This window comes from Vitis riparia, chromosome 19, assembly GCF_004353265.1.
Source record: "Vitis riparia cultivar Riparia Gloire de Montpellier isolate 1030 chromosome 19, EGFV_Vit.rip_1.0, whole genome shotgun sequence".
Classification (NCBI taxonomy): Eukaryota; Viridiplantae; Streptophyta; class Magnoliopsida; order Vitales; family Vitaceae; genus Vitis; species Vitis riparia.
In genome coordinates, this window is record NC_048449.1 from 21944548 (window position 1) to 21970161 (window position 25614).

The 25614-nt window shown below is 33.2% G+C and overlaps 2 protein-coding genes across 2 annotated transcripts in view; both read right to left on the reverse strand.

Moving 5' to 3' along the window:
- LOC117908824 (molybdenum cofactor sulfurase-like) overlaps positions 1–14173 on the reverse strand; it is an 84278-nt gene extending 70105 nt beyond the window's left edge. Inside the window, 4 exon segments of the mRNA XM_034822598.1 lie at positions 2119–2279; positions 7970–8028; positions 11439–11537; positions 13851–14173. Of these exon segments, the coding sequence (XP_034678489.1) occupies positions 2119–2279; positions 7970–8028; positions 11439–11537; positions 13851–13962 (431 nt within the window). The 5' untranslated portion in view covers positions 13963–14173.
- Positions 14174–22652: 8479 nt separating this feature from the next.
- On the reverse strand, positions 22653–25614 carry LOC117908690 (scopoletin 8-hydroxylase-like). The gene is made up of 3 exons (XM_034822367.1): positions 24972–25614; positions 23144–23492; positions 22653–23042 (listed from the first exon to the last, which is right to left on the reverse strand). Exons 1-3 carry the CDS (start codon positions 25469–25471, stop codon positions 22791–22793), a joined length of 1101 nt encoding a protein of 366 aa, XP_034678258.1. The 5' UTR covers positions 25472–25614; the 3' UTR covers positions 22653–22790.

The window sequence follows — 25614 nt, forward strand, 5'->3', positions numbered from 1 at the left end:
TTGAAGACATGTTGGTTATTACTTTTAAAGGCTTGGGGAACTCTTTAAGAGGCAAGACACTTTGGCAAATCGCGTGTCTTACTTTGGTTTGGATGGTGTGGCAAGAGAGAAACAAAAGGATCTTTGAGGAAAAGGGGAGAACGGAAGAGATCTTATGGGATTTGATTTTGTTCTATTCCTCTCTTTGGGCTTCTTGTACTACAGCTTTTAAAGGAGTTCCTCTAAGTATTTTACAACTCAACTGGACTGTGGTGTGTGCGTCATAAGTTTGAGTTTGTTGGGGATTTTCTTTGTTTTTAGACTCCTAATGTTGGGTGTTTCCTCTTTTGTTCAGTTTGTGTAGGAAGGACATCTCATCCTTCCCTTGGTTTCTTCTCTTTCTCCTGTTTCTCTTTTTTCTCTTGTATTTTTTCTTCTATCAATATATTTCTCTTCGTTTCTGATCAAAAAAAAAAATGTTGCACTTTAACCTAGAATCAACTGAACTTCTCTGAGGCCATATGTTTGCATATATTTTTCTCTAATCCAAGAACAATCCGCTGAAAATTTAACCTTAAGAGCTCAATGTCACGGACTTAGTCTTTTCCTAAGCTCGTGCGACACTTAGACAAATCAAAACACTTGATCTTGCTAAGTCAGTCTAACTCTCAATGCTTAGCTCACTAGGCTAAGATGCTCACGACTCGAAAGCTTGAGAAGGCGTAGTATGCAACTCTTAAAGAATGGAAGCTTTTATTACTCAAGGAAGCTTGTACAAGTGCTTTTGGGAACTCATTTGCTTGGTTGGTTAGGTTCTTGGGTGGTGCCTTGGCCAAATGAGACCCTCACCTATTTATAGGCACCAATGGAACTTTTTGGAACCTTGGAGGGTTCCTTACAAATCAAGAATATTCTAGAACACCCTACATAATTCTATGTACAAACCTATGTACAAGATTATACAAGAGATTCCTAGAATTCTCTAGAAAGCCTTGGACTCCTCTCATACCTTCCACCATAGTGTAGAGATGTGTGGACATCTCTAGGCATCTCTAGAGCCTTCCACACTCTTCCCACCAATGGCTTAGTGTAAATGGCTCTAGGAGTTTCCAAAAGCTTCCTTCCTCCTATATAAGCCCATGGGGAGGGTCATTTGAAGCATCCTGTGACATTAAGCTCTCTATTATTGTACAGAATATTAACTGCAGAATCGTTATTGAAATCTTTGAGTTGTCACCACACTCTGTTTTATCCATTAGCAAATTCCAAACCTGACAAGCCCTACCTTCACCTTAACTTCAAAAGATATGATACTAATATAAATTTATGCCACAATAAAGTGGTGACCATACAGCATTATCTGAAAGATAATAATCAAATAAAAAGGTAGCTCAAGATATATTTCTTAAGGATACAGCTTTGGTCAGCCAGCAGTACATATAAAAGGAATGATTTCAACTGCTTATTAATGCTTTAAATCTTAACCACCTAAGCATTCATGTCTGCTTTGATATCAGCTGCAATATCAACTAAAAAGGTCAATGAACTACTAGCAAATGTCTTGGCCTAAAAATTTTCAGCCCCAACAATAACGCCTCATTTGTTTCATTACTTTTTTCAATTTGACCAAAATGACTTTATAAATTTCATGACCATCTCCGGAGTCTAGAAAATCCTAGGACATAAATTTCAATAAAATATATGCTTGGCACCTTCTGCCTAACAAGTGGCCATCTCATGGGGTTATGAAATGCTAATTAGAAGGCAAATTCTAGACTTGTAAATTGCCAAAAGTTACAGCTATTATATAGCCTTTATTATCCAATGGAACATTGCCTTTCTCATGGTCTCTATGAATGTTAATCGAACAAGAAACAGATTTTACTTCAAGGTACAGACAAATCTAAATATTTCAAGCTTTGATTTATGTCATAATTTTGTTATTGCTGGAGATATCACACCAATCAGATGGCAATCAGTGAAAAGGCATGTATAAGGTGGACAGAATGACAAACTAGTTAAGTTAATGTTCTCTTGACCAAAAAAATTAAAAGGAAAAAAAAAGCATCAATGCCATTCCATATCCCAAGTATTTGGAATCAAGAATCGAGGCATATTAAAATGAAGGAGTTAGGATACTCTCTGATCCCAAGGACGCTGTTATGATTCTCCATCGTGTACATAAAATTGCTCTCACTGCTCCATGGAAAGGCCTCTCCTACCAGCTTCAATGCTGCTGTTGCCCCTGAAGTGAATATGCATTTGTAATCTTTTGGGGATGCATTACAGTGATCAAGGACCTGTATCATGCACACAACAAGCCATTCAACAGTGCAATGGAAACACAAACAGGGTGACAAAGTAATTATTTTTTTTTTTGATAAGTAAATAAGAGTTTCATTAAAGAAGAGGCAAAGAGCCACAAAGCATATAGGGAGTATACAAGGCGGCTAGGGCCTCAGAAAGAGCAAAGAAACAAAAAAACGAAGAGGGACTCACCTCCCCTTAGGTGGAGGCTAACCACTCGAAAAAACCAATAAGGGAAAGCGAATCTTCACCTATATACAATCTAGCCCAGCTTCATAAATTACATACAAAAAAATTCTTGAGTTTTTGAATATTCAACACACCCCCCCTAAAGGCTAATCTATTTCTCCCCTTCCAAACCGTCCAAAAAATACATAACGGGATGGATTTCCAAACCTTTTTTCTTTTTTTCCCCACAAAAGAGCCCCTCCAGCTAGTTAATACCTCTTTTACAGTTTCTGGAAAGACCCACTTAACATCTACTAACCCAAGAACAATATCCCACAGTATTCTGACCACTATACAATGAATAAGAATATGATTTACATTTTCTTCTTCATAACCACACAAAAAACAGTAGTTGGGGAGTTGCAATCCTCTTAACTGAAGCCTATCCAAAGTAAGCACTTTCCCCTACGTTGCCTCCCAAGCGAAGAACGCAACCTTAGTTGGGACTCTATCCACCCAAATACATCTTGAAGGAAAAACGGTTTCATTAGGATTGGCCAACAATCTATACGCTTCCTTGATCTTAAATTGCCCATTTCTTCCTCCCTTCCAAAGAATTGAGTCTTCCTCCAAAGAGGGCCTATGACCCCTTAAGGTGTAGAGCAAGTCCCCAACCATGTCCAACTCCCAATCATTAAAGTCCCTCAAAAAATTTAGGTTCCATCCTCGACCAGAATTAGGATCCCACATTTCCTCAATCGTTGCATTCCTATGAGCAGCCAAGACAAAGAAATGAGGGAAGCAATGGGACAACGCTGTACCAGTACACCAAATATCTATCCAGAATCTGATTTTGGATCCCTTCCCATCTAAAAAAACCATGTTATCCCAACACCAATCAGATTCTTTCAAAATCTCCTTCCAAATCCCTACACCAACCGCCCCATTAGCCTTCTTAGGCCTCCAACCGAGGCCCTCTTGCTCGCCGTAATCACTTGTTTCCCAAGATCGTCTTTGTCACAAGCATACCTCCAAATCCACTTACCAAGCAAAGCTTTATTCAACAAGGTTAGCTTCCTTAGGCCTAACCCACCCTTATTCTTATCTGAACAAACCACCTCCCATTTGACAAGATGGATTTTCCCCTCCAAATTTCCTCCCCCCCCCCCCCCCCAAACAGAAAGTCCCTTTGAATTTTCTCAAGCCTCTTAGCAACAATCTTAGGCATCCGGAAAATGGACATTTGATAAATTGGCATGCTAGCCAGGGTGCTTTTAATGAGAGTAATTCTCCCCCCTTTGGAAATATACTGCCGCTTCCAAAGAGCAAGTCTTCTCCTAACTCTCTCCTCTACCCCATCCCACATAGAGGGGGCCCTATTAGGAACCCCTAGAGGAAGACCCAAATATTGAGAAGGCAAGGATCCCACTCTGCACTCTATCTCCACAGCCAACTCTTCAATCTCATCCACCTCACCAACTAGGATAATTTCGCTTTTGGACAAATTGATTCTGAGACCTGAAGCAGCTTCAAACCAGAAGAGAATCCAACTTAGGTGAGTTAGATGCTCTTTGTTAGCCTCACAGAACACAATTGTGTCATCGGCAAAAAATAAATGGGAGATATTCAAAGGAGATCTTCTACCACCCCGAATGCTACAACCTGATAAGAAACCCCCTTCAACAACTCTCCTGATGAGAATATCCAGCACTTCCATTCCCATAACAAAGAGATAAGGAGAAAGGGGATCTCCTTGTCTAAGCCCCTTAGTGCTTGGGAAAAAACCAGCTGGAACCCCATTAACCAGAATTGAAAACTTGGCTGAAGAAAGGCAACTTCACATCCACCCCAACCACTTTGAACCAAAGCCCATCTTTTGCAAGACCTTCAACAAAAACTGCCAGTTGATGCTGTCATAAGCTTCTTAATGTCCAATTTGCAAATGAGCCCCTTCTCTTTTCTTTTCTGCCACGAGTCTATCACCTCATTTGCAATTAAGGAGGCATCAAGAATTTGTCTTCCCATTACAAACGCATTCTGGGCAGGGGAAACCACTTTTCCTATCACTTTCTTAAGCCTATTCGCTAACACTTTAGCCAACAATTTGTAAAGCCCCCCCAATAGGCTAATAGGTCTAAAATCTTCAAGGTCCTCAGCCCCACTTTTCTTAGGAATCAAAACCAGAAAAGTGTTATTGAGACTCTTAAGAAAAGAACCATTGTCATGGAACTCCTTAAACATTTCCAGAATCTCCTCTTTAGCAAAATCCCAATAGCTTTGCCAAAAAGCCACAGTAAAGTCATCCGGGCCCGGAGATTTGTCCCCATTCATCTCCATCAAGGCTGAATAGACCTCAGCCTCTGAGAAAGGAATCTCCAGGTTCTCCGCTTCATACTGGCTGATTTGATCAAGCTGAAGCCCCCCAATATCCGTCTTCCATCCCATATCTTTTGAAAGCAACTGCTGAAATGCATTGCCGATTCCATCCCTCACTTTCTGCTCCTCTATAAGCCACTCCCCATTGATTTTAATTTTGTCCAGGAAGTTGTTTCTATGATGGGCATTTGTCATACAATGAAAGAAACCCGTATTTTTGTCCCCCTCCCTTAGCCAGATCTCCCTGGAGAGTTGCTTCCAATGAATTTATTCCAAAAGCACCCATTTTTTATAACTTTCCTTTGCTTCCTTTTTTAACTTTGTTTCCTCCACAGTCAGACTTCTTTCAGTCTCCACCCGGTCCCAGAACTCCACTTGTTGCAAAGCTGGGGATTTGTTGCAATCCAGCCTCCCAAACTCTTCTCTATTCCAAACTTTCAGCTTCTGCTTGATTTCCTTCATTTTCACTGCCAATCTAAAACTAGCACTGCCCCTAACCTCAATCCCCTGCCACCAATTTCGGATAGGGTCTTTGAATCCCTCAACCTTGAGCCACATGTTTTCAAACCTAAAAGGAAAAGGGCCTCTTCTAATCCCACCCCCCAGTAGGAGGACTAGGAAATGATCAGAAACCGACCATGGCAATCTGCTTTGATAAACTCCACTAAATTGATCTAGCCAGCTAGGGGAGACAAGATACCTGTCCAGTCTGGCCCAACAAGACTGATTGTTCAGGCCCCCACTCCAAGTGAACTCTCCCCCCTGCAATGGGAGATCCACCAGCTCTAATTCATCCACAATCTCAGCAAATCTCCTCATTGCTGAATTTATCCGCCTCTGATTGCTCCTTTCCCTTTGAAAAAGAATGATGTTGAAGTCCCCCCCTAGACACCAGGGGTCCTGCCACAGGCCTCTGATCGCCCCAAATTCTTCCCATAGTCTATCCCTTTCCACTCTGGTGAAAGGACCGTAGACTCCCGTGAACACCCAGACAACCCCATCTTCTACATTCTTGAATCTACAAGATAAAGTGAACTGACTCTCCTCCCACTCCAAAATTTCCAGAGACCTCTTATCCCAACAAATCAGTAAGCCTCCCGCAGCCCCCTCCGCGTCCAGGGCTCTCCAATCTAGACATCTCCCTGAACCTAAGCTTCTCACAACACCTTCCGACATAGGTTGAATTTTTGTCTCCTGAATACAAAATAAATCCACCCCTGGTTCCTTATAAAGGTCTTAATAATTTTTCTTTTGGAGCTATCGTTTGCTCCCCTCACATTCCAACTCAAGATTTTTAGCTTCATTGGGCAACTACGAATTGATTCCCTTTGCCCTGTGCGAGGCCTTTTTGTTTATTCCCCCCCTCGTAGTTTACAGAGCACTCCAATCTCTTTAATTCCCTTTCAAATTTTGACTTCTCCAAAGTTTCTTTGTTATGCTCTTCCTGATTTTAGTCAAAAAGCTCAGAATTTCCTTTTCTAATCCCTCCGTCGGAAATCCCAGGAAATGACTGAATTTCGCCAAGCTACTTTCCTCCCATTTTTCCCCCTCCTCATTTCTCGTCGCTTGTGTCTCAAGCGTGCTAGAATCCTCCTCCATACCCCTAACCATACCATTGATTCTATTGGCTTCTCCCAAATCCCAGCAACCAACTTCGTTCTGATTGGACCCCTCAACCGCTGTCAGCCACATTGTGCTCTCAGGCCGAAGCTCTTCCCCTATAGCCCTAGAACGATCGTAAAACTCCCCCTCCGGAGTCCGATCAAAATAAAAAAAGTTAAGAAAAGAAGTCCCTAATTCCCCATTTCCCCTAGAGAAAGGTACCAACCCATACCTCGTTGCTTCCTCCTCAAGAGCCCTGTCAGTCATTGAGAAACTAATTTTCATTTGCTGCTTCCTGACCTCCTTTGATTCCCAGAAGGTAAGGGGCTCCGTCGCTGAGAGGTTCTCGCTTCTGGTGAGAATACAGTCCAGAAGGTCGGTCCTCTCCTAAAAACCTTTGCTTAGGGCCTGAGAAAGGAGCACGTCTAGGCCGTCCCTATCCAAGCCTTCAATCAAATTTGGGCCGTCCAACACTCCAGCCCATCTTCGAACCGGTGGGCCTTCTTCTAGTCCATCGCCAACAGTTCCCTCCCCCAATAGCTTTGAGCCCAGAGGCCTCTTAAGTAAGACCGGCCCATCCGTCCTCCTCACTTCTTTAGAGCCCATAATTGGGCCAAACTTAGGAGGCCCAAGCCCCATCATAGCGTCAAAGACCCTTTCCTGGGCTTAGGCCCGGTTTACTATCTCCCAGCCCACACCACTTTCCTGCTCTCCAGTCACTTCAGTCGACGGGGTCAGCGTCTCGATTCTTGAACCGATCGATTCAACACTTCCACATACAATCTCCACAACAGGTTTTCCAACTACCCTTGCTTCCTGTTTGTCTGGTTTTCTTCCAAAAACACCTTCCATTTGTTGTAACTTTTCCGCCATAATCACCCACCCTCCTTTGTCCCCCTTGCCTTTCGGGATGAATATGCTAAACCTTTTTCTTTCCGAGTCTGCAACCCCTAGACGGAGATACCACCCCGCTCTGTTCATACCTCGCATCAGAGAATACGATCTCAACTTTTCCTTCCACTCCCTCCCTTCCCCATTTGCCTTCTTTCGCATCCTTGATACAATTGGTTAGGCCCTCCAAAAAAACCCTAAGCTCTCCGGTCTCAGTCGAACCCAAGACGAGAGACCCCTCTCTTCTTTTCCACTATGATGACTTGGGGTTTCCCTTTCCTTTCTTCTAAGACGACTTCAAACACCTTGGATTCCACTGCGAATCTGCAATCCTTCCTTCTTCTTTGAATCTCTACGAAGTCTTCACCCTCCTCACCCTCGCAATCTCTCTCGCTCTCTCACACTCTCTCTCGTTCTCTCCCATCGCTCTCAACCCACATGAAAAATCAAATTCTAGAAACATCATACACAAAGTAATTATATACATACTAATAACCAAAAACAGATTAATAACTAACATTTAGCAAACACTGCATGTATTGATGTATACCACATTAAACACAAAAGGAATGATCAATATAAAATGAAACAGCTTCTTTGAATCTAAAGGGCTCAAACAAAAATCAGCCAAGGCCATTTATATTACCTGCTGGCGGGCTTCTCTTACAATGTCACAAGTGGCCAAACTGGTGTCGCTTTGGCTATCTATAGATTCCAAAATTAAGTAATTCCACATATAATTTATAAAAGTTCAATAAAATGAATAATATTATTTCTATCCAACAAGAGCATGATGCAGAAATGACATAGTAACAGAACCCATGTTCCTGAGATAGTGTTGAAAATTGGGAAAATATTATTTAGAAAAGAAAAGGTGTTTGCTGATTTTAGAAATGCAATGAACTTAGATGCCAGGAGGCTTTCTCATTAGATACGCTTAGCAGCAAAACAAATGGTGGTGGAATCTTAATTATGTGGGCAAAAAACTTTGGAAAAGATGGAAGCAAATGTGACAACAATTTTGGCATTGAGTGGATTCAAAAATGAGGAAAATGAGATTGTTTGGATACTTCCATGGCGTATTGTCTGGTGGATACTCAGGTGAGTAAATATCTATGGGAGGAACTAAAACCGGAAAGGTATATATTAGAGGATCCCTTGGAAGAGAATCCTTTCTTGGCAAGCATGCTGGCTTCCTGATAGGTTACATTTCCAAGAAAAAGAACAGCCCACCCTACCTCACTGGAAATGTACACCATCCGCCATGGTAACTGGCAGTGCCTCCATCGCCATCTCTTATTCTAGCCATCCATAAAAGAACTGCCATTCAGTTCTTGAGATTTTCGGTCAATGATGTTTTTCTCTGTGGCAGACCATGGGTTCCTCACAAGAACACTGATGGAGGTATTGTCAAGTTATCATGGAATGCTGTTGAGGAGACCCAAAATAGATGTAATATCGAATGTCATAAAAAGGTTTGACCTCTCTCATTAAAAATTAATTGGTTTTCAAATAAGATGATCAAAGCGTAATCCAAAAAAGGCTCATTTTAAGAAACAAGATAAAGATATTGAACACCATTCCCTTTGTCTAACATGTACCGGTGGGAAAAAGAAGAATAGATCCCTAGCTATTTGGACCCGGTGAGTGATAGAATTTCAAAGAGGTTGGATGGGTGGAAAAAAGTCTTTTTGTTATTAAAGAGTATAATAAATCTAAGAGCGTGTTTGGTAGTGTTTCTACTTGAAGTGTTTTTAGCGGAATGTTTTCTCTGAAAGTGTTTTTAGGAGAATCATCTATCAAGCATTTCTCCAGAAAATATTACAAGTGATTTTTCAACACTACAAGTGATTTTTCGTATTTTTAAAGGTATTTCCTAAATTTTGACAAATACCTAATTTTTTTTTCAAAAACACTTTTCAAACTAAAAGCACTTCCTAGAATCACTACCAAACGGACTCTAATTCAATCATGCATGTCCCACATTCCTAATTATTTCTTATCTATTTTCAAGATTCCAGTATCAATAGCACTAAAGATTGAGAAATTGCAAAAATATTTTCTTTGATAGAGGTTTAGGGAGGGTAGAAAAGATATTTTATTAATTGGAACCTAATGTGTGTTCACATTTTTTCAAGTCTTTAAGAGTTGTTACAATTAAAAATCTCACCATAGCAATTCTAGGCAACTCTTCTTCGTCTTCTTGGAAAGTTAATTTTCGTTGCCTCACTAATGGAGATCAAGAACCTAGAAAGACCCATATCATTTCTCACTAATTTTGCACTTGTCTCCATCCATCCAAGATGTCAGAGTTTAGTCATTAACCTCTCCAGGCTCACTCTTAGGCAAATCATTCTTCATGCCCTTGTCCAATACATCATATCCAATTCCTTTTTTTTTTTTTTTTTTAGCCAAATTTATTTAGAAATCTAAAACTCCATTAAAGGTCAAGGTCCTTACTTGGCTAGTAACACACAAGAAGGTAAATACCAATGACGTGCTACAGTTGAGAAGATTTTACAAATTCCTTAATTAATATTGGTGTGTTTTATGCATGAGTGGAGAAGCGATGGACCATCTCTTTTTACATTGTTTGCTTACTTTAGAGTTGTGGCAAAGCCTATTTATTCAAACTAAGTTGGATTGGGTTCCATCAAGGAGCGTATGTGACATGATGATCATTTCATATAGGGGTTTGTGGAGATCCATAAAAACCCTTTGACAAATCGTTTGTATCACTTTGTTTTGGGTTATGTGGAGAGAGAAAAGCTAGAATCTTTGAAGATAAATAAAGGTCATCAAAGACGTTGTGAGTTCTACTTCACTTTTATTCCTCTTTTTGTGCCTCTTGTATTGATGCTTTTAAAGGCATTCATCTCAATATTTTTCAGCTCAATTGCCTCTTGTTTTGGATAGTGTGGAAGGCTAGAAATAGAATTGTCTTTGAGGAGGAAGAGCTCTCTATCCAAAGGCTAAAAAGTTCGTTTGTTTCTTCTCTTTGGTCGGAAGCAAAGGGGTACTTAGATGATGTTCCTCTTAACTCTTTTTAGCTTTCTAGATTGGTTGGGCCTTTGGTGAGGACGGACTGGTTGTATTCCTTTTTTTTTTTTTGTATCTTGGTATTTTTGTGGTGGAGGCTGGTGGTAGCTGTATACTTTTTGTATACCTCGGGCTGCTTTTTTGGCAGCCCTTTCTAATATATCTTCCTTTTTATCTATCAATATATATATATATATATATATATCAGCTCAATTGACATTCAGCATGTAGATAAAAAGGGACAAGGAAACATTGAGAGGAGCTAAGTCAAGGTTTAAGGAAACGACATCCACATATATTCTTATGTGGATTTAACCTTTTTGTATAAGCTTCCTTGTATAGTGAAGGTGTTCAATCATTTTTTTATTAGGTTTTTGTAAGTTTGGGGAGGACTCCACATCCTTCTCATGTTATTTTTATCTATAATTGATACTTCTTTTGTTTCTAATAAAAGTTAAAAATAAATGAATAAAAAGGCAAAATAGACAGGGGGTTCTTTGTTCATTTTGGGTAGGGTTTCTTTGTTTTTCTCTTTTCTGGTTTTCACTAGGGGTTTCCAACCCTTGTGGAAGCTGGGTGTTGATGGGAAGGTGGGTTTTAATCTTTCTATCTTCTTCTCTTACTTGCCTATGGGCCATATTTGTATACTCCATGTGTACTTTGTTGCGCCTTTTTGCAAGCGCTTTTAATATATTTTGCTTATTTACCTATCAAAAAAAAAAAGGCAGAATAGATAACAAAATTCTCAAGGAGGCAACGTTCTATGCTCCTTGTTTGTGTGAATGAGTGTAGAGTCAAATGTCTTGGCAACTCCTCATGGGAGGATGAATCAAGAAAATTTTTAATCAGAGCTCTTTAGAAGCCAAGGCACATAAATTCAATTTTATTCCTTTTTATATTAGATCAACCATAACTTTTCCATGAACATGGGGTATGCCTCACGTCTGTCAATATAATCATCACAGTTTTAGCTATCAAAAATAAATAAATATAGCAATAAATTTAAATAATACAACCAAGACAGCTAGCTGAACATGTCTGTATCCACCTAAAATTTAAAATCCACAACAGGATACGAGGATTTCCATAAACACTAGTAGTTAGATCATTAAGGACTGCTTCCATCTGTGACTCAGAGTACAATGTTGATCCAGCATGGTCCAAGTATACAAGACCTACAGTTCCCAATCCAATTCAAATCAACAAAACAAAATTATAGAGCAAAAAACATATCATTTCCAATTGGCAGCTGAGTTTATGAGGAAGGAAAGAAAACCATTTTGAATCATATGTTTTGAATTATTATTTTATATTTTTTTCCTGAAAATAGAAAAAACAAATCAAATTTCTGAATCACAAAACTTTCCACTGATAGCCAAGAAAAAAAAATAACACAAACCCAAAGTATGAGATTAACATTGTTACTTTTCCTTTTTTCCCCTTTGGCAACCAAACACAACATATGAGGTGGAAAATTATGAGAAACTAAACAAAAATAGAGTCCATATCTGTTTCTCAAATAAGCAAACAAACAGAGGATCGTAGGGAGAATCAGTAAGATATTTATGGACAAGCACCTTACACACCTAAACAACTGAAAAAAAGGAGACTGTAATAATACTTCAGTTGCTGCTCAGAAACAGAGAAAACAATGTTAAATTTTTTAACCATAAAACTTTCAGTAATTGAGTATCCAAAAAACCAATAAAAACAAACCCAAACCACAAAATTCAAAAGGTTAATGTTCTTTTCTTTTCTCACAATCAAACAGATGGTATGGAATAGAAAATTATAAGAAGTTGGTAAAAATGTAGACAACTTGTTTTTTCTGGAGTGGGTTGTGATTCTGAATTCTGAATTTGAACTTTGATATGTTGAGAAGGTTTCTTTTTTTAAAAAAAAAAAGAAATAACAAGTTAAACTTCATTAATGTTTGGCTTCTGAGAAAAGAAAATATCAAAGTTTTGGATCTCAGAACTTTCCACTAACCTGGTAACTAAGAAAAAAGAAAGAATAAACCCAAAGCATTTAAAGAAACGTCACCATCTAAGAACAACAGTTTTGAAGAAATAAATGAACTGAAAAAGAAAAACTTCACTAATACTCCTAATCTCTGTTTGGATACTCAGAAAAAAAAAATATTAAAATTGAAAATTTTAAAATTACAAAACTCCACACATAGCAGGTAACCAAGAAATAAACAATAAAAAGAAAACCCAAAACATGAAATGACAAAAAAGCTCATTTTTTTCTCTTTTCTTTTCTGGGCCACCAAAAGAGAGCATAAGATGGAAAATAATGAGAAAATGAAAGAAATAGAATCCTTATCATTTTTCTCAATTTCATAGGCAACCAACCAAAGGTCAGTAGGAAGAAAATTGTGGGCATCTAAGATCTAAAATTTCAAGCAAAAGGATATAGTAAAAATAAAATACTTCATTAAATGCTCAGTTTGGCTGCTCAGAAAAACTAAATTCAAAATTCAAAATTTTGAATAGAAAACTCTCCACAAGAGGGGAAAAAGTAAATAAAACAAATCACAAGCACTGGGATTAAAAATATTAATTTTTCTTGAATAACAATGTCTAGGCAACCAAACAGAGGGTTGTGAGCAAGCAAACAAAAGGTATTAGCCAGAAAATTCTTGGGGGTTTAACCAAAATGGTCTTTTAAAAACCCAATTTTTGAAATTTAACCTCCCACCTTTTTTTGCTCTCATTCGGACAAAAATGCCTTCATTATTTTTTTAAAAAAAATAACTTATTCTTTTAAAACTACATGTAAATACTTGAAATGGCAAAAGGCATTTATGTCAAAAATGGATTACTTTCTAAGAAAAAAATATGAGAAGGCTTATATTCATAATTTGTGAATTATTTCACCCTTTTAACCAATTATTTCCAAATAAATAAGGCAAATCAAAAGTAAAGCAAGAGACTAAAAATGCCAATTTTCTTTCCTTTTCTCAGTAACCAAACAGAGAGCATTTGCTAGAGCTCAGCCAAGTGACGGAATCTTCATCTAAGATAAATGAATTCTAATCATACTAAACCGAAAAATTCATCAATCCTCTGTTTGGAAAAATTCTGAATCACAAATCCATGAAAAATAAATAAATAAATAAAGCGAACCAAAACCAAAAACCTGACATTAAAATTGTTAGTTTTTATTTTCCTTTCTCTCGGTGACCCAGAGTGCATTAGCGAGAATTCTTAAATGTGAAGAAACCTGATTGTCTCCTACCAAAAATTCAGAACAAACTTCAAGAAAAAACCAAAAAAAAAAAAAAACCTTCTCAACATATCAAAGTTCAAAATTCAGAATTCAGAATCACAACCCACTCCAGAAGAAAATGAGTAAATAAGGAAAACTAAAACCAAACCCAAAAACACGAGATTACAGATATCAGGCTTTCGCTTTTGCTTTTGGTTTCACCTTCTCCACACCCAGACAAAGAGAAATAAGAAAAGAAATGAAAAAAATCTAACCATCCAACCGCTTGAATTGAGAGGCTCTGATTTGGTCGATGTTGAAGGGAGCACTGGGGTATCCGTAATCGTTCCCGAACTCCCTGAGAAAGTCTTCCTTGTCGGTATTCATGACTACTGCTCCAAGAACCACACTGTATTGAAGGAATTGCAGAGACAGACTGAAACCCTAGAGAGATGGAAAAGAATGCGCAAAGAATCCACAGTGGTGTCTGGTGAAGCCAACTGTACAGGGAACAGTACCAATTACAACCAGGCAGGTTTTTTGCTTTTTTTTTTCCTTTTTTTTTCTTTTTGTTTCCTTCTTTAGTTTTTCTTCTTTTTCAGTGGTTGATAGTCTGTAGACTCTGTACATGGAGAATCTGTTTTGGATTCCCCCTCTTCGAAGTCAATTTTTCCTTTCCTTCGAAAGAAAATTGGGTTACGGAAAAGGGTAAATTAAACACAAAGAGATATTAGGAAATACTACCCGGAGGACTTCATCTCTGTTAAAATATTTACATTTACATTGACATGCTCTTTGGTTCCACAAGGCAGAAAGTAATAAGGAAAAATAAATAAATGTTAAAAAAAATATTTTCTCACACATTTTTTAATTATTTAATTTTTTCATTCATAGGTTAAGACTATGTTTGGTTCTCGGAAAGTACTAAAAAAAAAGGTTACTAAAAAAAATTATTTTCTCATGTTTAATTTTCTTATGAAAAATATTAAAGAAAATAAAATATAATTAAAATTATTAAGAAATTTATATGTTTTTAGATTATTTAATATTTATATAGAAGAGTTAAATAAGTGGAAAAAAATTGAAATAATATATAAAAATAATTTATTAACCTTAAATTTGATTTTTTTTTTTCACTTTTTCTTTCTCTTTAATTTTTCTCTGTATTTTCTTTCTTTCATATTTTCTTTCAAATTTTTTGGAAATCAAATATATCCTAAAATAAGTTAAATGGGTTTAAAATGCATATAAAAATAATTTATTCATTTTAAAATATATATATATATATATATATATATATATATATATATATATATATATATATTCTTTCACTTGTTTTTTTCTTTTATCTTTCTCCATAATTTTTTTCTTATATTTTCCTTCAAATTTTTTAGGAACATAGTATAAATTAATTAATAATACAAATTAATTTCATTTAAGCATAGTAAGGTTTAGTATAAATACATATAATCACTATTGGTTTTAAACTTAGTCATTTAAAACCGATAAATTTATTTCACTAATAAAATTTATTTTTTAGAAAGATTTTAAGTAAAAATATTTTAGATAAGTATATTTAACAATTCTCTAAAAATAAATTTTATTCTCTAAAAAATAAACTATATATACAAAATACATCTATAGGTATGTTAATCGACAAAACTTGAAACCACTAGTAACTTAGTATATGTACATAGGAGTGTGGACGAAATTAACTCTTAATGATTAAATCATGGTTATGTTTGGTTCTAGAAAGTACCTAGCAAAAAAATAAATGTTAAAGAAAATTATTTTTTGACAAGAAAAAAAAAAAAAAACAAATATAATTAAAATTAATTAAAAACTTATGCATTTTAAAATCATTTCGTCATTATGTCCCAATGTTAAAATAAGTGAAATGGTTTTAAATTTCCTCATCTAACACCCAATAAATTTATTTCATTTATAAAATTTATTTTTTAAAAAAACATTAAGTAAAAAGATTTTAAATAATTTTATTTAATAATTATCTAAAATATAAATTATGTATACAAAATACATCTACAGGTGTAATTGATTAAATTTGAAATCAATGGTGACTTAATATATTTATATAGGGATGTGGATGAAATTAACTGATAATGATATCAAACAAACACTAGTATCATAACTAGAAATAAAAAATAAAAAATAAAAAATTGTCTATAATTGAATACGAGTGATGTACCCTTATGCTTGAAATCATGGTTATATTTGGTTTTAGAAAGTATTGAACAAAAAAAAATTAATGATAAAGAAAAATAGAGCATGTTTGATTATGTGATTTAAAAAACAATTTTTTTGTTTTTAAAAATAGAAAACAATCTTTAAAAATTCATAACTATTTGGTCATTGTTCTCTATTTCCGGTTTTTAAAAACAAAGTGAAATAAGGAATGGTTTTTAGAGAATAAGTAAAAATTATTTTTACCAATTTTTTAAAACAAAAGAAAACATAGAAAATTTTTAAAAACCCATAAAAACCAAATAAAATTGAACATAATATCATTATTTTTCTTTAAAATTAAATATGATATCATTATTTTTTCTTCACAATCTAATACATTTACCAAAACTTTTTAAATATGACTTTCCTTTAAATTACACTTACTTTTCTAATTATTATTTTTTTAACTTTTCTAAAAAAAAATTATTAACCAAATAAATTCAAATCAAATTACACGTATATTATATTTTTACTAATGTTTTCATTAGGAAAATAAATTCCAAATTAATTAAGACTTAATGTGTTAGATTCATAACATGTATACTAATTTTAAAAAATAACTTAAAGCTCAAATAAAGATCCAATCAATACCATAAATTTATGAACAAAAATTGGTCTAGAATGACTCTAATATTCCTCTTTTACATAGAATTATAATTTTTCAATTTTTTTCACTATACAAATGAACTTCAAATTAAACAAGACTTATTATGTTCGATTCATTAATGAGTCTAGTAATTTTTTAAAATAAATTAAAACTCAAATGAAGATCCAATTAATAATAGAAATTTATGGACAAAAATTGGTTTAAAATGATTCTATGATTTCTCATTGATATGGAATCATTATTTTTTTATTTTTTTATTTAATCAAATGAAATCCAAATTAAATAACACTTCATGCTTTGAATTCATTAACAAGTCTTCATAAATAATTTGAAACTCAAATAATAATCTTATTAATACAAAAAATTATGGATAGAAATTGGTTTATAATAATGTTATTATTTCTTTGTGCACATAATTATATTTTTATAATTTTTTCACTAGAAAAATAAACTTTAAATTAAGTGACATTTTGTATTGAACTTATTAATGAATTTAATAATTTTAAAAAAATAATTTGAAACTCAAAAAATATATCTCATTATTGAAAAAATAATAGATTAAAATCGATATATTATAAGTCATGACTTTACTATTTTTCTTATACATACATATATATATATATACATATTTAATTTTCTCACTAAGTAAATAGATTATAAATTAAGACATAATTAATAATTTAAATTCTTTAATGAATTTTTAATTTTTCAGAATAATTTGAAATTCAAAAAATTATTTGATTAATTAGAGATTAAATCAAAATATTTTAGAATATTATGTTTGTAATAATAAATGTGTATGTAATAAAAAAAGTTGGCTCACTTATATGTTAAACACATTGAACTTTATTCGTTATTCATTTCAAATAAAATATTATTAATATAATTAAATTTCTTCTTATGTTGATTAATAGTATTTTGACTCAATAATTGAAGACTTTCTAAATTTTAATTAAGAGAAATTGTTTGTTCTTAGTTTTAATTGAATAATTTTGACTCAATTCAAATTTTCCTTGTTGATATATTGTATTAATTTTCAGGAATTTACCAATTATGTAATTGACTCTTTATTTGTTCTATGTTTATTTCTTTACTATTAATAACATTTTGAGTAAGTGATGTATGTACAGAATTATCAGATAAGGATACAGAACTATCATTATACCTAAGAGATTTAGAAGAACTAGATCTACTTAATTTCCTTATAATATTACTTATTATCATAGAAAATAATCACAATCTTATCCTTAATTAATTCAAATAATTTTTTGAACAAAGACTACCACAAGAGGATCAACACAGGACTTACGCTTGTTCTGCCCTTCAAACACTACTATCTAAGCTGACTAAGCCGTTCACAAAAACTTTAGTTTGAACTAACTTAGGACTAAATCAATTATTACAAACTATTCTAAGTCATAATATCACTCAATTCTTAACCAAAATTGGCTTTAATACCATTTCAACCCAAGACATAAAATAGTTCACAAATCAAAAGATAAATTCTGCAAATATAATTTAAAGCATAAAAATAAACATAGACACATAAATTGGATTTGAAATAAACTTTGTATTCAAAATTATACCTTGATTATAGAGATATTGAATCTTGATTACAAGCTTGTTGACAAGAAAAGGTTTTGATTATACATGAAAGATTTTGAAAGGAGAGGGATTATAAAAAAGCAAAGAATATTTTTTGAGAACACTCTTGCTAGCTCTTATCGTCTCTTATTCACCTCCGTTTTGTAATGAATTTGATGATTCTAGTGGTGGAGATATTTGATAGACTTGAAACTTGATGAAATCCATGGAATTGAAACTTGTTTGAATCCATAACGTTATTTGAGTAGACAACTTGTTGTTTCTTGTTGCAACTCTTACATCTTGAAGTTTATCAAGAATCTTGAACAATTCTTAAAAAGATTGGATTTTTTGTCTTCTAATAAGCAACTATTCACATCACTTTTCTACTATTTACATCACTTTTCTACTATTCACACCATGTCTTACAACTTTAAACATTTTTTTTTTGTTAATTATATAACATATGAATGATATTGTTCAAGTAGAATTTAGTCCAACTTTAAGATATTCATTTACTCAAGAATTTCTCTCTACCAGATCTTCTACTTTAAGTACAAATTTAAATAGTGTCAATTTTGCTTCAAATATTCCTATTCATGTCTATCAACAACAAGAATTTCCAACTTATGTCTCCTACTCATTCTAATATATGTCCTTCTCAAGTTAATATTATTTATAAGAAAATTACTTTTTCCTCAACTTCTTCATCATCATCATCTTCTACAAAGTCTTAAGACCAACATTTCATTATTCCCATAAATGCTGCTAAATAAAAAATACAACTCTTTAATAAAAACAATATTGTTAGAAGAAATACAACTTTGATTAGATAAACTAAAACATTAATGGTATTAATCAAAATATGAATCAAATTCAAACCATAATAAAAAGATAAATAAGAAATTAATAAAATAGAAGAACAATTCAAAATGTCTCTAGATTCAATAATTACACTCCTTTGCATGGTTAATGCAATATCTAATAATTTTGTAAGTAGAAAAAATTATTATTCAAAGTCTTCTTTTCCTGATGTATAATTAGAAGAATGAAATTATCAATTAGCTGCAAACTATGATGGTAGTAACTTTTATGAATGGAATATAGATGGACTGAGTGAACATCAAATTATTAATTTATTTCATGAAATGATGATGACTGCTAATGCCTATAGAATCAAGACTAATAATTCTAATTTTCATATTGTTGGTGCATTGGTAATAAGGTTCATTGGTTTACCTAAAGGATGGTGGGATCATTATTTGAGTCCAACTGATAGATAATATATATTAAATACAAAAAAGATAATAATTAAAGACGAAGGAACCCAAACCTATGAAGAAAATGTTGTCAATACTTTAATATTTGTAATAACAAAACATTTTATAGGAGATCGAGTTTATCTTTCAAGAAAGAACTTCTAAAATTCATAATAATCTTAAATGTCCAAAACTTCAAGATTTGTGGTATAAAGATATGTTTTTATTCAAAATCCTGACCGGATTTGATTGTGGAAATCATTATTGGAAAGAAAAATTTATACAAGGTTTACCCATTTTATTTGCTGAAAAAGTTAAGATAAAGAATTGGAAATGTTTATAATAGAAGAATTCCTTATGAGTTGTTAACATATGGTGAATTAATTACCTTTATCAATTAAAGAGTCAAATGAAAAAAAAAACATGGTAGTAGAGAGAATTAGGAAAATTTTGTTCATATTATGGGCACAACACTATAATAGGCCCTTTAAAAAGAAAAAATAAACAAAATAATATTAAAGATAAGAAGTCATCAACTGAGTCAAAATTTCAAAAGAAATTTGCAAAAAATACTAATAAATCAAAATCCTCCAACAAAACAACTTTAAAAAAAGAAGACACCAACATGTTACTAATGTGGAAAAATAGGTCATTATTTAAAATATTGTCAACTAGAAAACAAAAGTAATTCTTTAGAAATAAGTGATAAACTAAAAAATTTAACGATAGGATTAATGATTAATAAAGAAGAAGATTCAACTGAATACTTTGAAATAGAAGAATAAAATCAAATATTAATAACTCAAGAAACATCAAGTGAAGAATCATATCAAGATGAATCAGATGATCAAAAGGAATGTAATGGTATTTGTGCATGCTCTAATAAATCAATAAATTTGATTTCAAAATATTCAAAAACTCCCATAAACATTTTTGTTCAAAAAACAAACAATCATTTACCTCATAAATTCAATATATTTTCAATTCTGGTATGTTAAAAATGAATTGCTTAGATATCTTATTCATGAGTCAAATACTATACTAACATTTAAATTTTTCTTATAGATGGAGCAAGAATAGATTAATTTTGAGAAATTTACTTTTCCTGTATTTCCTAAAAGTAATATGTCATTCAAGATTCATAAAGATGTAGAAAATTTAGACAAATCACAAAAATGCATTTTAGACAATCTCGAGAATACATTAAGTGATATTCAAAAGTTGGAAACTTTAAATGCGTTATCTTTTTTACTTTAAACAGATTAATGATAATTTAGACAGATTTTCTAACACTTCAAGTTCTAATAGACATTGCACCATAATGGATACAAATCTTGAAAATTTTAAATTACGGGAAACAAAGAAAAATTTGTAAAGAGTCGATCAAAAGTTATATTTTCAAAGACTATTCAATATTTTCAAAATGAATTTCCACAACTTTCAAAAGAAGGCCAAGAATATCAAAAAGCAAGATTTTCTTTTCATCGACAAAAAATTTTAAATCTTCCACAAAACCTTAGATAGATGATAAAGTAAAGACACAAGCTACATGAGAAGCAAAACTAGAGATCTGGAAGAACTAGATCTACTTAATCTCCTTATAATATTACTCATTGTCATAGAAAATAATCACTATCTTATCCTTGATTAATTCAAATAATTTTTTGAACAAGGACCACCACAGGCGGATCAACATAGGACTTACTCTCCTTCTGCCCTTCAAACACCATTATCTAGGTTGACCAAGCCATTTACAGAAAATTCAATTTGAACTAACTCATAACTAAATCAATGATTACAAATTGTTCCAAGTCATAATATCACTCAATTCTTAAGCAGAACTTGACTCTGGTAGCATTTTAACCAAGGACATAAAACAATTCATAAATCAAAAGATAAATTATGCAAATATAATTTAAAACATAAAAAATAAACATAGAAATTGAATCTAAAATAAACTTTGTATTGAAAATTATACCTTGATTACAGAGAAGTTGAATTTTGATTACAAGCTTCTTGACAATAGAAGGTTTTGATTACAAAGGAAACAATTTGAATGGAGATGAATTACAAAAAAGCTAAAAGAATTTTTTGGAACACTATTGCTAACTCTAATTGTCTCTACCTTATGATGAACTTGATGACTTGATGACTCTATTTATAGAGAAATTTGAAGGACTTGAAACTTGTTGGAATCCACAAATTATTGGAGTAGACAACTTGTTTTCTTGTTGCCGAAGGTCGAAAAATTCTTTGCTGTTAAAGAACCTTCAAGCAGGCTTAAAAAAAAAATTGCATTTGGCACATTTTCTCTTTCACTAGAACAAATGATTAGTGGGAGTTACTTTTCAAAAGTAAACTTTCCTGTCATATCACCTTTTGATTTTTTATTTTTGATTATTTTTATTGAATAAATACAAGGAGACAAATATATAAAGATTCTTGAAAGATATAATTGCACAAAAAAATTCTTGAAATCTTTTAGCTGAACATTTCTAAGAGAGGTTTTTCACATTCTCTTCTAACTTGCTTCTCTTGGACGTATTCTCTTTTGTACATATCCACAAGATAGAAGATTTAGTTTGGAAAAGAAAATGGACTTTAGGAAAGATATTTGTATAAATGATTTTTTGAATATTGTCTTCAACGATGAGTTTATAGTTAGAAGAACTATAAATATTAGAATCTAAATCTTTGTAATCATTCTTGATCTCCAATGATGAATTTATTTTTTGAGACTGAATTTATAGGGCTAAGAGACCTCTGTACCAAACAACGGATGTTTTCTTGAACAAGTTTTTAGGAAAATAATATGTTGAGCTGGGTAAACTCCTCCATCGTTTGACCACTTTGGAGGCTTGCTCTCAATGATAAGTTCAATTGATTTAAATCCTTGAATGAATGAATTTGAAATACATACTACTAATTAATTTTCTTCCAAATCCATCAGTTTACTCAAGATTGGAGAAAATTAATTGATGAACTACCCCATAATCCATGAGGAGGGCATGGGTTAATTTTATTGACTCATTGTTGAATTTGATGACTATTGAGTTATAGTTGTCTAGGTCAATATTGGTCTTGCAATTATTATAAGTGAGAACACACTTACAATTTGGTCTTTCTAATGAAATTTCTCTACATAAGGGATCAAACTTTGAACAATATTCATTTTTTGGCCTCTAAATGTGAACATAAAAATTGAAGACACAACCATATATAATGGATTTTGATCCCTTTATCAATTTGTTTGCAAATGATGTTAATCAAAAGGGAGAAAACATCAATCTTTTTTCCAAAGATATTACCTTAATTGGAACCACAAGAACTTAACTAAGATCCAAGTCAAACACATAAACTTTATTAAGGCAAAGGATTCTTAATTTACTAAAGAAAGACATGCTTGAGGACAATTTATTTAGCCCTATTGCACATTTGTTTGACGTCAAGGCAAATCACTTTTAGATGACCAACCATGCAAAAGAAAAACCATAATAATGTATATGCGATTAGTCTTTGCTTCAAGAGGAGTTGATATGAGCAAAATCTAGTGACTCCTTCCCTTCATGAGCTTTCCCAAAAAAGTTGTTCATGTACTCCTCAAACACAACCTCGCGATAATGAGCAACCCCATCTCTCTCAACCACTTGAGGCAATGGCCCGATCTTCTCATTTGGTCTCGGAATGGTGAATATAGGGATCGACACTCTAGATTGAGTGCTTGTGGTACGCACTCTATGTTCTGCGCTTTTGTACTTCCCATTGCTTAATATCTGAAAATTTGCATACATTCATATAAAAGAAATGTCCATTTGAGTATGATTTTATGTACTTCTGTAACTAAATTTTGTAAGTATATCAGTATTAATCTAACCTGTAATGTGTCACCAACATTGATGACCAATGTGCCTGGTATGGGTGGTATCTCCACCCACTCTCCTTTCTTTCCAGCACCTGTGATGTCTTCCTCCATTTTCACATATAAGCCGCCGATACCATCTTGTAGCAACACAGTTAACGTGCCCATATCAGAGTGGCGTCCCACGCCAACGGTAAGATCCGGGTTGGGGCAGGTAGGGTAAAAGTTCATGTTCACCATTTTTAAACCAATGAGGCCATCGATTCTTGATTTATCTAGAGTTACTCCAAGCTTCTCCATTAACACTTCTAGTATTCTTCTCACCATTGAGATGGATGCCTTCAGGTACTCTAGTGCTACTTCCCTGCGGAAAATATGAATAATTTTGCATGCCATGAAGTTTATCATAAACAAGGTCTAAAAAGTGCTCCATGTAAGTGGACCACTCTACCATCTCGCAAGTTTCTCATACTTTTTTAGTATATAGATATATAGATCTAATCAGCTAACAATCTGGTGTTAGATTTGTTTGTACATTTCATAAATTACTACAATGAATAGTTCTATATAATATGAACCATTTATATAAGAATCTTGTTGTTGTATGTCGCTTGAAGGGTCTAGGAATAGTTACTAAAGAAGACTCTTTAACATGCTTAGACCCATTTTTTCAAATTGCGAAGGTTAGTAGGTTTAAAGTAGATAATATTTATATGGGATATAAATTATATCAAAATTAATTCTTAGCCAAAAATATAATAATTAAGCTATATGGAACTTAAATAATATCAAAATTAATTCTTAGTCGAAAATATAGTAATTAAGCCACACATAAATTCATGGGTCATGATGAAGATGCATGAAAAGATTACTACAATATTCCACATTGCATGGTTAGAAGTTTCTAACACTTCAAAGAAATAACCTGTTAAATATAGGGCTATTTGATTAAAAGGGTAAGTAAAAACCCAATTTTTAAAATTTAACCCTCTGTCAATTTTTCTTTTTTTATCTCATTTTGATAAAATTGTTTTCATTATTTTCTTGTAAAAATAACCTTTTAGTTTGAAACCTACATGTGAATACTTGAAATGGTAAAAGATATTTATTTTTTTATAAAAAAAAAGTTACTTTTCAAGAAAAAAACATGAGAAGGGTTAGATTCATAATTTGAAGATTATTTTACCCCTTTTAATTAAATATTTCTATAATATATATAGATGACTTTTACTTTATATGAAAATTTGAAAGACTCACATATTCAAAGTTTTATGTAGGGATGACAATGGGGCAGGTTTTTTCGGGTACCCTTCCTGCCCCTAATGGACGGGGTTCAATTTTTATAAACGAGTTTGGGATGGGTTTGGACCCACCCGATTATATATAAAATTAAATTAAATTTAAAATTTAAAATTAATTAAATTTAAATTTTATTTTACTATTTTTAATATATAAATAATAATAAAATATTTTAATAAAATAAGTTATAAAAAAATCATAATTTAATTATTTATAAAATATATTTATTTTAATGTAATTAAAAATTTAAAAGTATTTTTTAAAAAATAATAATAAAATTTAAAAAAAAAAGTAAAACGGGCGGGGCGTGTTTGAGAATTTATCATACCTGCCCCACCCCACCCCATTTAATTTTTTAAATGGGATAGAAATGAGAATTATTTTAAATAACGGGCCAGGGATGGGGGGACCATTGCCATTCCTAGTTTTATGTCTATTTCGTTCAAACCATGACTTAATCATGACGCATGAGTAGTATACACATCTATCAAAGTTATCACAAAATAACATATAATATAATAGGATTAGGGTTGAAAATTCTTACTTGCATTCATTAGGCCAAGATTCAAGTGCTTCGCCATCGCTGGTATACACCATACTAACATAGTCCTTCCACTCCAATGCTTTCTCTTTCTCAGGCACAAAGCTCGTCCCGTACTTCACATATGGGCTAGGGCTCACCCCCTTCCGATACACTGCCTTCTTCTCAGGTGCTTGTCCAAAGAACTCATGCGCCGCGCTCTTAACCGACTCCAGAACTTCAATGGGCACCCTATGGTTCACAACTTGGAAGAAACCAACCCTCTCGGCTGCCTCAGCTATCAATCCCACCACTTGGCTATGCTGGGGTCCATCAAGCATTGATAAATCTATTGGTGGTCGATCATAGGAACTTGCTTTGAGCTTGTCTATGCGCTCATGATGTGGCTGGATGTATTGCTCGGGCACCTTCTCCAGGCCAAGATCCACCATGCCTTTGACTCCATTGCCATCTCTGACAACAAAGTTGTACAGTGAATCGCCATCATCAAAGTTAGGTGCCATTGTCGAATGAAGCTTGAAAATCTTCTAGTTTTGTTGAATGTTGATGATTCAATAACCTTAGACCAATGATCCCAATTGTTACTGTCTAGTGATCCTTGACTTTTGTGTGATTGTCGAAGCAAGACTCAGGGCCTTGAAGCTGG